An 18,072-nucleotide genomic window follows, 5' to 3' on the forward strand; every position below is an offset into this window, starting at 1 on the left:
ACAGCCAATCAAATTGACGCTTTTCCGTGAGAGCGGAATGTCGATTGGCTAATCGTGTCGTACTACGGATTGCAAGCTCGATCGCGATTGGATTGTCGGATGAGAATTGACCAATCAGAGCGAAGCAGCTTGCCGTGCTCGTAATGGAAAAATTTCGAATTTTAATGTATATTTTAATTAAAAAACAATTTCAAACTATCGGATTAATATCGGAATAATAATACTTTGACGCGTTTAGAAAGATTATTTATGAAGATTGCTTGTTTTACGAAAGTTGTATATTAATGTATGTAGTTTGAAAAATTTGCAGCTTACTAACGTCCCCCGCCCTCCCCCTCAACGTACGTTATTGGAGTAAAGTGAGACATAACGTATAGAAGGTTATCTTGTTATTGTTTATAAAATATTAGCAACATACATTTAATTTTGTTTGATTCTGCATCTGCATATGAAACTATAATTCAATCATCAAGCAAATGGAGAAGAAACCAAAAGTTATTGTCTTTGATTTAGGTAAATATAATTTAGATGTATAAGAAGTGTCTAATAATTTTGATTATATATACTTGTGCGCTTTTATTATATATTGCTAGAATTATTTAAATAATTTCTGTATATTAAATTTCAGATTATACTTTGTGGCCATTTTGGGTTGATACTCATGTAACTCCTCCATTTAGAAGGTTTGTATATTTTTTCCTTTGCATAAATAAAAAAGGAAAATAGTGTATTATAATAATTTATCGGACTTAAAAGGATATAATTTTAGGACACAGAATAAAATAGTAGATGCACGTGGTCATACAATAAAACACTATACCGATGTACCTGATATATTAAAACAGTTATCAAAGGAAGGATATGAACTCGGTATTGCATCACGTACATCAGAAATAAGGGGTGCTAAGGAATTATTACATTTATTTGACTGGAAGAAATATTTCAAATATATTGAAATATTTCCTGGTAGCAAAGTTACACATTTTTTTAAGTAAGTCCTGTGTACAACTTATGAATTTGTTTTATTGTATAGTAGTATAAAACTACAACTTAAACGAATATAATTTTCAGCATTCAAAAGAGCTCTCAAGTTGATTACAAAGATATGATCTTTTTTGATGACGAAGCCAGAAATATCACGGATGTTGGAAAATTTGGAGTACATGCCATATTAGTTAGAGATGGTGTAACGCACGATGTTATAAAAGGTGCTCTACAATCATTTAGTAAATAATTCTTTAAACTCTGCTACAGTTTATTCATATTAATAATTATATATATAATTATTAATGTGAATATATAAATTTATAATTATATTAATAATAAAAAATATATAATAATTATATATTTTTTAATTTATAATATAATTCTGTTGATATATATTTAATTATATAATTTATATTAATAATTTATTTAAAAAATTAGCTTTTTTAAATAATATTTATTTAAAAATTGATTCTTTTTTATAATATATTTACAAAACATATATTGACAAGATTTATTAATAATAAGCAAAATATTAATGAAAATATCAACAGAAATAGATAGTAAAATTGTTATAGATTTATTACAATAAGAAAATATTTAATCAGTCATTCTGTGGTAATATTCTACTGGACTTTTGATGATAACATTATCAATATTGTCTTTGCATAAAAGTTTCAAAAAAGTACTGCAAAGAATTTCTGGATTTTTAATTGATTCGTTACTTAGAAGTTTGTTTGCTTCATCTTCAGTTAATGAAGTATGTAAAAGATTTTTGAGTGTCTCTACGTTAAAATCTTTGAAAGGACAACCACCTTCATACGTTGCTCCACTAATACCAGTCTGCAATATAGTTTCAATTTAAAATTAAGATAGATTTTTCTTTGCAAATAGTATTTTTTCTATTAAAAAGAAATTATTTCTATTTTAATATAGAATATATTTAATATTTTAATATATAAAAAACACAAAACTTTTATGCGTTAGAAAAGACTTTATGAAATTTTTATACTTACACAGATTAAATTACAGTCAGGTGTTTTATAATTTCTTCGAGATCCTTCTAAGCCATATATGTGTCTAATACTATATATGAATTTTTTTTCATTTGATTGCCAATTATGCAAACATACTGAAGAACAAGTATGTGGCTTGGAATATTCTTGTTTCCAAAATATGATTGAATCTTCTAGTTTCATCCCAATTTCTTTCAGAAAAAGGCTGTAGTATAAACGAGCGTAATGACTAAGACGATGTCTGCTTCTTAACACAGAATGTAAATGTTGCATACATAAAGGAAATTTTTGTGCTTCTGTGTCTATATTATCAATAGTTATCTTTCCATGAGCAGTATTTTTCTTGAAAAGATATGATTGAACTTTTTGATTTAAAATATGAAATCTAAGATCATGTTTTATGGTTTGCAGTGCTTGTCTCCTCATGATATTTAATTCATTAGTTATATAATTATTAAATAATGATTGAAGTACTTTTTTCCAACTTGAACAATACGTAATAACATTTCCATTCTTAATAATTAATTCTCTTTCTTTCACCAAGTTTGGAACCAGTTCAAATCTCACTGAAAAATAACATAAAAATTATATATTTACTATATAATTATATATTTATTATATATTTACTTTAGAAACTTTGTATATTATCATATATATTATAATGCTTACTCTCATATTGAAAAGCAGTACAATCATGACAATTTGATACTAAATGTTTAAAAATTAAGGGCTGCACGTAGAATTTGCATAACTCAATAAGAGTTCTTTCAGTTGCGTTCTTCTCACTTTTAAATATTTGCATTTTCCATATAATTTGTTTCAATAATCTGTGCAGTTGTCTAGGTAATATATTATCTAATCTATGTTTAAATAACAATGATTCTTTGGTTATCCAGTCTAAATATAAATCTGACGATGCACAAGCTAATAATCTAAAACAAAAATAGCAAATTATTAGAAACATAGTCTTTACAATCTTTATAATTTACAATCAATTCCTTTAGTATAAAATTTCTATATACTATAAAATTTATTTATTTTAAATACATGTACTTTTCCTTATTATATGTTATTCACTATTTTTTAAACATTTATTATGTTTGGATTTTCTCGCTACTATAAATTATTAATTGATAAATATATTTACCGTAATACAAAATGTCCAATTTTATCATAAGTAGAATTTTCTAATAAGTATTCAAAATTTCCATCAAATTTATTGGCACATCCTTCATATAGATGTCGTAAATAATCTAATCTAGTCAGAACGCAGTCTTCTAAAATATGAAATGGTATCTCGCCATTTGGTGGTATAATATAAAACATGTCTATGTCTACATCAATCATGTTAGATAATTCTAAAAATTATATTATACATAGGAGATATGCCTGTAAAACCAAAACATATGTTAATTGTAATCTTAATTACAAATCTAAACATTACAATAACTCTGCATATGGAAGAAAGAAATATGTAAAACAGTATACTCAACTTTTTCTCTTTTCTTTTTTTTTTAAAGAGATTTAATAATTATTTTGTTTTGTATATTTGTTAGCAAATTTTATGTATGCATCATATTATGCGTAAAAATTCTCATTCAATCCTCACTTCACAATTATTTAATCTTATTTATTTCTATGGTTCATGTATAAATTTCTAAAATTATTAATCCTCCGGTCATCATAGTGAATGACCAGATTTTTTTTCAACATAATTTAATTGATACATGTCATAATGAATGATACACAAGCCATTCATTCGTATAAACATTGACTAAATACTATGAAAGATATGCCAGTCGCATATGTATTTTTTAGCATACAAGAGTTGTAGAGTCTAGGAACTCTAGAGAGTTGCGTAGCTTGGAAATTAGGCTTAATCATTAGCAACACTCGAATATAGGCAACGTGCTCCGTATTAATTTTCGAGAAGCGATTATTAAAAGTATTACAAAATTATTCTCACTGACGAAATGATTAATGTGAGTATCATTTCGCACAATTAATAATTAACTTATACAATTAAATAATTCGTTAGCGTATCAAGGCGACAATTTTATTTGAGATATATTTTGCGCGTGAAGTAGATATTGCGAAAATATCGATAGAAAATAGAATTATAAAATCATTGTTATTATTATTAAGATCATATTGTTATTAAAAATGTAATATTTCGAATGTTTATTTAATTTTCGAATTGTTACGATTAATTTGATATTTCTTTTTTTCATAGGATGGCGTCGCGTCGTATCGATATGAAGTTATCGATTATATCGATGACGCAACATATCGATATAACATCGCGAGCGAGAGACGCGAGACGGTTGCAGTCCGAGTTGTGTGGTCGTGATGTCTAGAGTGAGAGAGGTAAGCTGTAATTTATATTATATTTCAATCATTTTCGATTACGTAGCATATCAATACGGCGTCGAGCGATGTACGACATCATTATTTACGCGGTCTCATTGTTAATTATCATTAGAGCGACACTCGAACAGGTAGACAGCGACGCGCTCATCTGTATATACGAGCAAATACGTTATACGACATACACGTATACATTAACAATGCGGCGTCGGATTAATTTTCGAGACGCAATCGTGAAAAATAACACAATCGTGATGTACAAGTGATTACAATAATCATATATTGAAATTATATTTTAATCATTTTCCGCGTATAAAAATATAAATATGGCATTTGCGCGATCATCGATAATTTGTTGTTAATTTCTGCAGTTGGCACGCATGCGCGAAATCAGTGTCTAGGGATTTTGCAAGAGACCGCGAGTATCGAGCTTCGCGCGCTTTTCCCGCGTTTTTCTCCCGCGTTTTTTTCCCATGATCAAGTGCGCGTCGCCATTAACAAGTCGGAAATGCCATGCTAAGTGTCGCGCGCTTATTAATTGCTTATTAATTTGAGTGTGATTAGTACGGGCCGCGCGTAATCGTAATAAATTGTTTTTGATAGTGAGTGCCACGAAGAAATAGCAACAGAAATAAGAGAGGAGGAGAAGGTCCGAGGCAGCATCAAGTAACGGCGGAGTTAACATGAGGTTAATTGTAGCAGTGTGCTCAAGTAATTTAATGTTTCAGAAAATTATTATTGTGTACGCATTGAATATAAAATTCAATGCGTACACGATAATAAAATAGATATAAAATTACTTATAATTATATATCTATTTTATTATTATACGTATTAAATTTTATATTATTTTTTAAATTGAAAAATTATTTTTTTAAATTGAAGTCTATAAGATTTTTATGTAAAAATATTTTGTTCAAAATCTCTTTTATTTAAATCATTTAATTAAACGAACAGAATTATTGCGCGCATTAAAATGTTCCTTTCATTGAATTTGTTATAAATAAGAAATAAATAATTTATTTAAATAAAAAAAACAATTTTTCCAAAATTTATAAAATTACTTAATTATACATCTATTTTATTATTATACGTATTAAATTTTATATTATTTTTTAAATTGAAAAATTATTCTTTTTAATTGAAGTCTATAAGATTTTTATGTAAAAATATTTTGTTAAAAATCTCTTTTGTTTAAATCATTTAATTAAACGAACAGAATAATTGCGCGTATTAAAATGTCCCTTTTATTGAATTTGTTACAAATAATAAATAAATAATTTATTATTTAAATAAATTATTTATTTATTTATTATTTGTAACAAATTCAGTGATAGGAAAATTTTAATACGCGCAATAATTCAGATTGTTTAATTAAATGATTTAAATAAAAGAGATTTTGAACAAATAATATTTTACAACAATTAAATTAGATATAAAGAACAAATAATTAAAAAAAATAATTTTTCCAAAATTTATAAAATTACTTAATTATATATCTATTTTATTATTGTACGTATTGAATTTTATATTCAATGCGTACACAATAATTTTCTGAAATATTAAATTATTTGAGCGCTGCTACAATTTAGATTTAATTTGTATGTTACAGATTAACATAGTTAACGACGCCGACAAATTGAGAGGGAAGGAAGTCTGGAAAGGCATCAAGCGTTACAAAGCAAACCTGGAGTAAGTATTTATTTATTTATTATTTATTAGTTGCATTAATTATTTTTTTATTATTGTACGTATAGAAATAAAATCTGATACAATAATAATTGTTTGAAAAATGAATTTTTTTTGGCGCTACTACAATTTTTATTTTATTTATATGTTACAGCTCAACGTAATTGACGACAAATTGAAAGAGGAGAAGGAGGTCTGAGAAAGGCATCAGGCGTCGCAAAGCAAACCCGGAGTGAGTAATTATTATTTATTTATTATTTTTTATTAGTTGCATTAATTATTTTTTTATTATTATACGCATAGAAAATAAAATCTAATACAATAATAGTTGTTTGAAAAATGAATTATTTTATTTTGGGCGCTGCTACAATTTTTATTTTATTTATGTTACAGATCAACGTAATTGACGACAAATTGAGAGGAGGAGGAGGTCTGGGAGAGACATCGGGCGCCAGTGGAGCAACCCGGAGGTGAATATTATAAATTCAACCACATTAAAATTAAAATTCAAATTCAAATTCAAAAAAATTCAAAATTTAAAAATTAAAATTAAAATTAAAACTAAAGTTTAAAATCTAATTTACGTCATAATTAGAGTCAACATTGATTAATATTGAAATAAAATAAAATAAAATTAAAATTGAAATTGAAATTAAAATTACAAAATCAACAAAAATCTAGAATCGACATCACAAACAGATATTTTCTCAATAATAATTATTTAAAAAATGAATTATCTTGGGCGCTACTATAATTTTTGTTTTATTTATATGTTACAGATCAACATAGCAGTCAACTCCGCTATTGCGCATCAATTGATGAGTACTAAATTATTTTATTTCCGAGGTAACGGTTTTATAGTGTGTAATGTAGATCTAGATTTTGTAGATTGTAAATTGTAGATTGTAGATTGTAGATTGTAGATTGTAGTTCCGTTACCTCTGGATAAATATTTTAATTTAAAAAAGAACGTCGTAAGCATCTAAGGCATCCGAATGCCGTGCAAAATGTCGCGCGCTTATAAATGCGGAGTTTCGTGCAAAGTATCGCGCGCTTATAAATGCGGAGTTTCGTGCAAAGTATCGCGCGCTTATAAATGCGGAGTTTCGTGCAAAGTATCGCGCGCTTATAAATGCGGAGTTTCGTGCAAAGTATCGCGCACTTATAAATGCGGAATTCCGTGCAAAGTATCGCGCGTTTAGTGCGGGAGTGTCGTTTGTTTAAAAGTTTAAAGTATCGCGCGTGTAAATCAAAGGACAACGGACAAATCTGACCAACCTGAGAGGAGGAGCAGGCCTAGGAGGCATCGGGCGCTGGCGAAGCAATCTTGGGGTAAATATTTAATATTTCCATAATACTTGTTATATAAATCGCGTGTATGTTAATTTTATTTCTATTTTTAAATGGTTTAAACAAGAGTGAATTAGACAAAAATACTTTTGATATATAAAAGTTTATATAAAAGTTTTTATAAAAGTTTATATTAAGAAAAATAATCTTTACAAAATTTTTAAAATTATGTAATTATATATTTGTTGATTATTGTACATGTTGAATATAAAATTTAATGGGTCCAATGATAATTTTTAGAAATATTAATCATTTTACGCTGCTATATAATTTGAATTCCATTTTTATGTTACAGATCAACGTGGATGCAGTCGACTCCTGCTGCGCATTAATTGGTGAGCGAACATTTTATTAGTAGTATTTTATTAGGAGGTAACGGTTTCCTATAAAAATTAAATTATAAATACACTGAGAGAATTTTCTCTTAGAATTTACCCTGAAAATCATGGTAATCGTGGGACAATATGGTATAGAAAGAATTTTATGAGAATTTCTCTGATTAATATTTATCACAATAAAAATAATAATATCTATCACAATAAAATATAAAACATATTTGATTAATTTTACCAAACTGCATAGTAAAATTGATCAAACATATTTTATATTTTATTGTAATAGATATTATTTTTATTGTGATAAAAATATTAATCAGAGAAATTCTCATAAAATTCTTTCTATACCATATTGTCCCACGATTACCATGATTTTCGGGGTAAATTCTAAGAGAAAATTCTCTTTGTGTAGATTTAGATTATAAACTGTAGATTGTAGCCAATCCCGTTACCTCAAAATAAATAGATTACAATAAAGTAGAATAAAAATTTGATTTATTGTTATCTAATTTATTGGTATTTATGATATCGTTGACTTTTCCATAAATTTTTCTATTCTGCAATGGTTTCTCGAATTGAATTGAATGAGTTCTCATTCTATTTTAATGACGTATGCGCAAGACGCGTCTTTTCCATGTCCTTTCACTCGTTTTTAATGACGTGGTTACGTATATGCAGCGTATAGTTGAAAATCTTATCGTGAACATTGAACTCTGTCTAAAGCGAGTCTTCATGATGGGGTAATGAATGAATGAATTTTTAGAAAAGGATATACAAAGAGTTTAGTAGACTCCTCTCTTTGTCAGGAGAATTCGCTGATTGATTAATATTATTCTAGTATCATAGTAAAAAATATTGATTTTATACATATTTTTACGAATTGAAAAAAAAATAAATAATTCACAACTACATTTTTAATATTGCACTATTTAAATTCATAAATAAAACCAAAACATTTCCTGGGAAGTTACGTACCGTTGTATCGCTTTTATTGTTAAATATTTGACGAGAAATGCTTTCAATTCAGGTAATATTAATGTAAAAAGAAATAGAATCCATCAACTTTGCATATCCTTTTCTATAAATCTGACTTCGATTTATAATAAAATAATATAGGAAAGACTCGCTCCAGTATACTATAAAGCTCAATGGTTGTGTGCCCTTTCAACAAATATTATTGCTAGAAAAAAAAAGTAGTGAATCAATATAAGTATGTATGAATAATAAGAAGAGAGAGAAATACGCGAAAAAAATAATATGAGAAACATTTTTTTAAGAGAAAAACTTTATTCTTGCGTGCGCGTATATTTTAGTGCGGGATTATTGATTATTATTATATTAGCAACAGGACCATATGCAGTAAAGCTTATATTAGATTACGCATTGAAGATGGAGATTGAATATTAAAATTTAACTAGGACAAGGAAATTTTAGCTCCTTTTGTTCTGATTAGTCAAACTTCAATCTTCAATCTTCAATTTTCAATATGTAATCTGATATAGACTTAAGGAGAATGACAGGATATTTTCATGAAATAAATAGTATAACTTTTCATTCCACTGTCCGATACAAATAGATTTTATCATTGTGCTTCATGGATAATGGATAATGAAACTTACAAATGACATGTTTGTTTTTTAAATGAGATACATGTGTGATTAATATAAAAGATGCATTCAAGTCTCTTTATAGACGCACCACAATTTACGATTTTGGTAGAATTTGTTCACAACTGTATACGCAGCGCGATTGATCAAATTTAATAAATTTTTTTGATAAAGTTAAAATTGATAATTATATAATTGATTTTTATGAATTATTAAATTGATAATTTATTTTAGAAGTTTGATCTGATTGCATTAGACTGTTACAATAGACTGTTGCACCTTTTCTCATTTATATTAAAGCAAGAATAATCAAAGAACAGCACACGTTATTCGTGTTCAGAGATACACTTTAATCGTTATAAAGTGTCATACATGACTAGTTAGTTTCTAAATGTATAGTGTGTGTATATAAATATATATATATATACACACACATACACACACGACTACTGAGTAACATGTATACTTTTATGATTTGTCCCTTAATTGTCATTTTTATATTATACAAATAATTCCTAGATCGTTGTACATTGTTACGTTACCGATCTGCGCTTACACGCAAAATTTACTTACATCTCTTCGCGATTGCTGCCTTATATGACTAATTAAAATATATAGATATATTATAAATACTTGTATTTATATATATTTATATTTTCCCCGTTTATATAGTCTACTTAAATCGAGTTTGTTCAAGCTTTATTACTCATAGACAATCTGCTTGATATTTACAGAGATTAGATACAAAATTATAAACAGTTCTTAGTACAAAATAATTTTATGACTATAACGATTAAGGTTCGATAGCGTAGAATAGACATGGGCAACTCATCGTGGCCGGTGGTCAGTTTTATTATAATTTTCTTTTCTTATTAAAGAACGAATAATTTTATTGATTTTAATTCAATCTCGACATTTTCGGATAATTTTGGAAGGAAATGTTTCTTCATACAAAAAAATATAACACAAAACAGCCGAGTCGAATGATATGGCCGTGCGTTGCCCATACCTAGATAGAAAATACAACTAGATGAGCTCTTCCCAGTTTTCCCATGATTACCTGTAGATTCCTCGATTTTCCAGCATAGAGGTTAACAATAAGATATATCGAAATCATATTTCTCATGTGTTGCGTGAACGAAATATTATATAACAATTATATATTAATTTCATTGCCACGATTTTTAGCCGTAGTGATATTACTTTGTACAATGTAAGTCATTGTTGTAAAACTGTGAAATAATTTTCATTTCAAAAATTAAACATGACGGTCGTATAAAATATACGAATACACATGATATTAACCGTGATATTAATGCACAATATTAATGTGTCGTTATTAATGGAAATGTTTATTTTTATTCTGAAAACATGATTATCGGATCGTGCAAACTATCTCTCTTTCACATGAATTGGTATATTATTATACTATGTTATATATAAAAAGCACAATATCTTTTTCGTTTTTTTTTTTTGCGCTGATAGAATTATACAATTATATTAAAATTATGTTCGACTGAAATAAAAATCAAGGTTGTTTTATGAAGAGATTATGGTCATATTTATTATAAAAATAATTACGAAATGCCAATTCTGTTGATTATAGTGTTTCAAGAAAATCGCGATTAGTGCTAAAAATATTTTCTAAAATTCCGAGGCAAGCATGATTGTCGATCATACGCGTTTAAAAATATATATCGAAGGAATTAGCAATGTGACGAGATAAAGGTTTAGGGAGATATCGCTGCAATTAAAGTTGAGCTTATTAACACGTAAGGCCTTTAAGAAATGAAATTTTCTATCGATCTAGCGTGTATTTTATAATGCTTGAACAAAATATTTGATTATTACTTGTTTCTGATATACGATTACCTCGGTGATATCATTGACAGAGCTCGAATTGTCTACAAAGGATAATTAATTATCATTGGAAAAAGGGCACGCTAGGTAGAAATAAGTTATCTAGATTAATAATAGCGAATCTTTACATAGAGAAAGGATTAGGTCCGCTTTGTTTGCATTTTATTTCATTTTGTTCACTTCTTTCTTTATATCCGACTTGCAGTAAATTATGCAGCAACTGCATGATTATAGAACTGCTAGATCCTAACGTAAAGTCTTTATGTTCTTTATCACTTTTTATAATTATCTCACGTTTCAATCTCAAAAAAAAAAAAAAAAAAAAAAATTAAACAAATATATGATTTTTCATTTGAATTATGATTTATAATAAAAATAAGATATATTCGAATAATCCTTTCGCTAGCAAGATTTTCGAATTGGTAGGTACAGAGAGATAGGTACGTAGGAATATACTAAATTATCACATGAGTAGACAAGTAAGTTACTCGTTAGCAGTGAGGGGCAACGATATAGCCAAAGGCAGCGTTATGCTTATATTGGCGAATCTAAACGCAACTACAATTCATTCTCTATTATCATTCTAAAAATAATGGCAGTCTGCTTCGGACTAAAAGTGTATACCAACAATAGGTATTATTGTTTTCAACTCAGTCACAATCGCGCGGTGTGAAAAATCGATTGACCAAAGTTTCCCGATGGCACGAAATTATATGTCTGTTGACTCGGCACTCTTATACAAAATTTAAATTACGTACTTAGAATGTTATACACTTAATGCATAATCGATCGGCTATTACTATTTACCTCTGGCAAGATCAAAATTTGGTATTGCCTATCTCTATTACCTCGTAATCCATACGCGAATTCGCATTGACCGTGATTTTCTTTCACTCGCCTATAAGACGATCTCGGTGATATAGAAGCAATTCCAGTTACGTTTAAATTCAACGCGTGTATTTTAACTACATATGGCTATGCCTCCGTATTATCTACTCCTTATGCGGTAATACATTTTAATTTATATAAATAGTATTTTAATGATATAACGGTAACATCGCGCCTATTCGCTAAATGTCGCATAAGTTATAATAGTATCCATCTGGTATATAAATGCACGGAACTTAAAAAGTCGATTAAGAAAATTATCGAAGTCGAGTATGTACGATGGAGATAATGACATGGCGAGTTCATTGTCAACTTTAAAGTTTAAAACGCTCATTACGGCTACTTTCTATATTCTCTTCGCACTTTTTTTTTTATTTGATAAGAAAAAACGTTCCGATATGTTGAACTCGTCAACTTATTACCTCACTATATGAACATTTTGTCGGAAGCTAAACAATTCTCGTACGTTTTCACATTAATATCAAATTGCAAGCGAATGTGTAACGCTCTCAGGGACAGTTTCGATTTTCCTGTCCGTTTAATTTCATTCATCATTCTCGAAAAATGCAATGATAACGTTTCTTACTACGGTACGTCTATCTGTACAATATCCTAATTTCATTGATCCCGCCTATCATATAAAGTTACAATTATGATGTGTCATAGTCACATGATACGTAGTCTATAATCGTCTTTTAATGCAGAATAGATAAAATTACCCTTCGTCTACTTGCGTTTACAACTTACGATAATTCGTCTAGTATTATGATATTAATAACGAATCCCACTCACATACAAATTGTTAACTGCAATTGCAATTAGTAATATCGTTCGAATAAATATGTATTATTGAGAAATCTTTACAGTCATCTCTGGCTGTCTTTGAAGTCATTTAGTATTCTCACATATGCTACATTTTACACGGATGTGTTCACGAACAAAAAATAGCGTTAGAAAGACGATTAATTTCTTCATGATCGAAGATAACGTTATTAATACTACACGATAATCACTCGTCGTTTCGCGATATGTTTCGTGACGATAAAGAATTTCGTGATGTAAATCACATGTAGATTCGTCTCACAAATAGATTTAAAATATCGATATAATATAATATAGGGCGATATAATATACGCGTTTAAAGAGAATAAAATGGAGGGGTATAGAGAGAGAGAGAGAGAAAGGGAGAAAAGAGAGGGGGGGGGGGAAAGAGAGAAAAGGAGAAAACAGGCACCCATACATTCATAAAATACACTCAATGTTTTACGATTAACTTGAACAGGTGTCGTAGCATTTAATATCGTAGCTGCTATATTGCCGTACGTCGATGTGATTCACATTTTTGCATTAAATCCTTAATCGAAATGATATAATCCCAAAGGAATCCTAATATTATTCTTCTTAAGTAACGATCCCCTTCCTATTTGCGTAATTGTCGCGCCTAGTGTAGATACCCACTCGTGCAGGAATGTTCACAGCTGTATTACAATTACATGGTATTGCTCCTAAATTCTCGACGATTGCGAGACAATTCTCTTCGATGATCTCGCAAATATCCGTCTCTTCGATAGCATCGGAGATATTCCACAGAACGGCTATCTACGACGGGGCAAGCTTTTATTCTGCTCTCGTCCGATTGTCGTATTCACAGATTCGTATATCCGTCTTTGCCTTTCTTTACATTCGAGAAAGAATTCTACGCTTATTTTGCTACATAAATCGTTGCACAATGCAGTCGCGAGTAGGTACTCGCGTCAATATCCGATGTTCATATTCTCGCGATGTCATGTTCTAGATTCTAGATCGATAAAATATGCACTTTCGTTAGTAAGAATTTCACGGAGCATAAGTCGTAAGCACGCGATAGCTCAAATTATTCGCTTACGACGAATTTCGATATAGTAAATCTTCGGTTCTCGCGTTTACTCCGAATGTCCGTTATTACTTCGTGAAAAAAATATGCAAATCGAAATAAAATTGAAGAACGATCGATTTCTGTCATAAAATTCCAAATCCCAATCCCGTTTCGTTGACAGGCAATAAAATTCCATCGTTGTACTTATATTTTCGATGTCGTGATATCTATTTGTCTCCTTTTCATGCTCTCGTATTTTTATTTCTTGCTAGTTGTTCTCACTCACTCGTTGTTCGCTTCCTGCAGTTTTTCGAATGATGACGTTGCCTGTCATTGCACGCTCGTCGACCCGTTTCAGAACCGAAGTTGTTCTGATTCGCGGGATGATTATTAAACACGTCGCGTTTGCTCAAGTTTGGGGCTCAATATCAGGATGTTGGAGCGTATCCAAGATTTTTCCGCTGCAGAAAGAGCGATATTTCACGGAAAGTCGGTCTCTCGTTCTCCTCTCGCCGCCAACATTCGAGCATCAGATCGTAGATGTCCTTGGAGGATGCGGTGGGTCGCGGTAGATAATCGAAGACATTTCTCGAATCCTCCTTGCAGTTATCTTCGGAATTAACATTGTTGCAATCGGCGGCGTGATGCAGCTGCCGTAGACTCTGCACCACTTCTTCGTCGGACAAGTGCTCGTAAGGGACGCGTCTGCCGAGATTCAAAATTTCCCAGAGAGTGACTGCGAAGGCCCACACGTCGCTCTTGGTCGTGTACTTTCCCTAAAAATTAAATGCAATTTATGTTACGCGATATTTCGACATACGATTTACGACGTATCATTTGACCCACTTGATATGAATTGATATGCTATATATAGAGATAAAATTCGTGAAAGCTGCAACTTACCATAAATATTGACTCCCAGGCCATCCATCGTACAGGCAAAGGCATAGTTCCATCGACTTTGTAGTAATCGCAAGCGTACAGTTCATTGTCTGTGCCGAAGTCCGAGATTTTGATATGATAAGCCTTACCCACCAAACAATTTCTGCAAACAAAATTATAGCGTATAGAGAATGCGAGATAACTTTATTATAGATATATAGGAATATATTTTAATACATTAATATATTTTTATTTATTTCTGTTTTATATATTTATATAATATATTTTAATATAAATGTATATTAATAAAAAATATATTTATCAAAATAAAGATTCAATAAAAATATATATTCCTATGTATCTATGAATTTTATCTTTATTTTATTGTGACAGGAATCTGCATCTTTTTTACTTTCTATATTTTCATGTTATTCGATCATCTCCGCGAATAGTTAATTTATATCAAATATTCGTAATTGTGGGGGGAATATAATGCTTGGACTTTAAAATAGTTCTAGATGTTTTAGAATATTCCTTGATGCTGAATAGCATCACTCGAATTTGCGCGCATTTGTGTTATCAACTAGATTAAATACTTTTTGACTCGCGTCTGTGTGAAACGAAAGAGGTGCAGCCAGATTGATCTCTCGTTGGTATATGCATGAAGCGCATAATACACCCGCATATGCAATCTGCATACGCGTACGCATTCTGTGCATCGTAGTTAACCGGAAGCAAGAATGATTGTCTACAGTCTACATGCAGCATTTGCAAGTGAGCTCTATAGTATATTGAAGTGATTTTTCCCTAAATTATTCTAGAAAATCGAGATCAGAATTAAAAAAAGACAAGTAAATTTTTGCTTGAATTTTTGACTAAAAACATTTCTCATCAAATATTTAGCAATAAAAGCGATACAGCGATACGCAGCTTTCAGGAAACGTTTTGATTTTATTGATCAATTTAAACAATGAAATTGGAAATAATTGTAAATTATTTATTTTTCTTTTAATTCGTAAAATATATATAAAGTCAATATTTTAACTATAATATTATCAAAAATATCAACCAATCAACGAATCTCTGATAAAGATAGCGATCCACACAGTATGTATGTCTATCCTTTTTTACGAATTGGGTTATTTCCACACCCCTGAAGGCTCTCTCCAGTATGTTATAGAGTTCAAATGCCATTTACTCGCGAATGTGGTCGAGCTACGTTTCCTGTTCAAGCACACAGGAATGAGCAATTGTACACGATGCGTAAATTAATTTTGTGCGCATCGGATTGTCGTGCAACGATTATCGTTAATCGTTTTCTATAAGAGGAAGATGTATAATGATATAAAGAATATTTATTTGATAATAGCCGCGTGTTGAGATAGCAGTATATTTTAATCTTGTTAATATTATAATACATGAATATAGTTACTTAATCTTATCGCGAACGCGTTTGATATTTCATCCACTCGTCCTTTGAGCGGGTTTCATGGGAGATACGTTCGAGGATCCCCTGAGGAGAACTTAGAGATGGGTAAGCATTCATGCAACTCGGTTCAAAGCTCCAGACATTGACCGGCTCGCTTTAAAGACGAACTAATCTTCGCTATCTGAGAAACGGCCAGCCAAACGTTATCTATGGAGCGAGGGTATAGAATAGATAGAATCAATTAATTTCGTCGATAGAACAAAGCTCCAATTTGGCGGCAGAACCTGGTTAATTAGGGGCGCTTTATCGATCATTGCTATTGGCTACTTCGCCATCGAGCTACTGCGTCGATGGGGTTGACCCCGGTCCTCCCTATGTTACAGAGTACGACAGTAATGCAATAAGCCGCGTTCACGCCTCGCATTGAAGCTGTTGCAGTATAAATCAGACGTGATCATCTCCGCTCTATAATCTAGTGGTTAGAACTTTCATCGTTTTTCGTTAATTTCAGAAATAATAATTCTGAAAACACGTATATAAACAAATAATAATTCATAAACTCATAACGTAAACTACCGCTCGAAAATCTGCGCATTAATTTTAGAATACATATCCGTAAGCATTAGTATTAGCTCCTTTAGTAATTTGTTATTTAATAGTAATTTATTTAATCGAGTAATATATTAACTAGTATATTACTAATATATTTATATATTTATTTATACAATTAAATTGAAAAATTATAATTATTTCAAATAGTCTTGATGTATTTCCACAGATATTACTTTAAATATTAATACAGAAAAGGTACATTCTATGCGAGAGTCTCACTTCTGAATTTCTACTGCTCCAACATTAATCATAATTATGAGATTATACTATGAGAATAATTACGACAGTTAGAATGTTTTATTATTTTAATATTTTTTAATTTCACAATTTATCTATCTTATTTATCTTGTATTTTACACGTTAGTAGAAAAGAATTTAAATTTAAAATTACTATTAAAGAACAATATTTATAGTAAGCTTACTCGTTACAAAAATGTAAAGAAGAAGAATTACGAAAGATCGGATGAAAATTAGGCTATACAAGAGTATAACGCGAAAGAGCTTTTTACCTTCTGTAATCGAAATCAGAACAAAGGCGGGCTTTCTTGTAAGAGAACGGAATGTCTACATCTGCGACGATTTCTTCGGCGGATAAGGAGAGACTCGTCTCTGTCATTGTGCAAGTTGCACAAGTTGAAGTTAAATTCGGAATCGCTTGGCCATTTGACGCAAGGACCGGCGCTATTGTCGATAGAAACGAGAACATTAAGTGTACTTGCCGATTGACGCGGCTGTATAATGAAGTCGAGATTCCGGCGAAGTATCGACGTTCAAGTTTAACGTTCGGCCAAGTTAGATTGAAAGTTGAATATTGGATATGCTCGTTGCAAAAGAAACAAACGGTTCTGATCGAAAAAGGGCGAGAGTACGGCGAGGAAGCGTAAGGTAAAAACCATTCCTTGAATTTTTAACCGGTTATTCGAACGCGTAAACTCTCGTCAGCGGAGAATAAAACTCTCGCGCATGGTTTTCAGTATCTTCGAGGGCGGATAAGGAGAATCGTAGCGTCCTCTCGAAATTGCACTCTACATTTAATGTCGAGATCACCGAAATCGGATGATTGTTACGAATAAACGTACAAATGTCGAAAGTCAAGTGTTTAAATATTGATATTTGACACTATTCTTGTCACAAAAAAAAGATTTTTTAACAACATTTTGAACAAAGCTCTTTATTTGCAGGAGAGCGTAACGCTCGC

The 18,072-nt window shown here is 30.4% G+C and overlaps 3 protein-coding genes across 5 annotated transcripts in view; 1 reads left to right on the plus strand and 2 right to left on the minus strand.

Moving 5' to 3' along the window:
• The first annotated feature begins 208 nt into the window (after window positions 1–208).
• The window catches only part of LOC145948980 (magnesium-dependent phosphatase 1), a 162,350-nt gene continuing 144,486 nt past the window's right edge, over window positions 209–18,072 (plus strand). For both annotated transcript variants that reach the window (XM_083058620.1, XM_083058621.1), the window contains exons 1-11: window positions 209–513; window positions 629–683; window positions 770–991; window positions 1,072–1,208; window positions 4,234–4,367; window positions 4,971–5,055; window positions 5,980–6,059; window positions 6,211–6,288; window positions 6,450–6,526; window positions 6,836–7,388; window positions 7,702–7,741. In XM_083058620.1, the coding sequence (XP_082914746.1) occupies window positions 477–513; window positions 629–683; window positions 770–991; window positions 1,072–1,208; window positions 4,234–4,259 (477 nt within the window). In that variant the 5' untranslated portion in view covers window positions 209–476 and the 3' untranslated portion in view covers window positions 4,260–4,367; window positions 4,971–5,055; window positions 5,980–6,059; ... (2 more) ...; window positions 6,836–7,388; window positions 7,702–7,741. The remainder of the gene's footprint in view (window positions 514–628; window positions 684–769; window positions 992–1,071; window positions 1,209–4,233; window positions 4,368–4,970; window positions 5,056–5,979; window positions 6,060–6,210; window positions 6,289–6,449; window positions 6,527–6,835; window positions 7,389–7,701; window positions 7,742–18,072) is intronic.
• LOC145948979 (uncharacterized) lies at window positions 1,521–3,755 on the minus strand. 2 transcript variants are annotated; one of them, XM_083058617.1, is made up of 5 exons: window positions 3,494–3,755; window positions 3,148–3,389; window positions 2,670–2,932; window positions 2,001–2,566; window positions 1,521–1,827 (listed from the first exon to the last, which is right to left on the minus strand). In XM_083058617.1, the coding sequence occupies exons 2-5, from the start codon at window positions 3,345–3,347 to the stop codon at window positions 1,585–1,587; spliced, it is 1,272 nt and encodes a 423-aa protein (XP_082914743.1). In that variant the 5' UTR covers window positions 3,348–3,389; window positions 3,494–3,755; the 3' UTR covers window positions 1,521–1,584. The 2 variants fall into 2 exon arrangements, with proteins under 2 accessions (XP_082914743.1, XP_082914744.1); XM_083058618.1 differs by having other exon boundaries at window positions 1,625–1,886.
• The window catches only part of LOC145948977 (discoidin domain-containing receptor 2), a 152,226-nt gene continuing 142,961 nt past the window's right edge, over window positions 8,808–18,072 (minus strand). Inside the window, exons 15-16 of the mRNA XM_083058614.1 lie at window positions 14,855–14,996; window positions 8,808–14,727 (exon numbers count right to left, since the gene is read on the minus strand). Of these exons, the coding sequence (XP_082914740.1) occupies window positions 14,380–14,727; window positions 14,855–14,996 (490 nt within the window). The 3' untranslated portion in view covers window positions 8,808–14,379. The remainder of the gene's footprint in view (window positions 14,728–14,854; window positions 14,997–18,072) is intronic.

Source organism: Prenolepis imparis, unplaced genomic scaffold (genome assembly GCF_030444845.1).
Source record: "Prenolepis imparis isolate NDT839.2.m4 unplaced genomic scaffold, iyPreImpa1.0 SCAF_2, whole genome shotgun sequence".
NCBI lineage: Eukaryota > Metazoa > Arthropoda > Insecta > Hymenoptera > Formicidae > Prenolepis > Prenolepis imparis.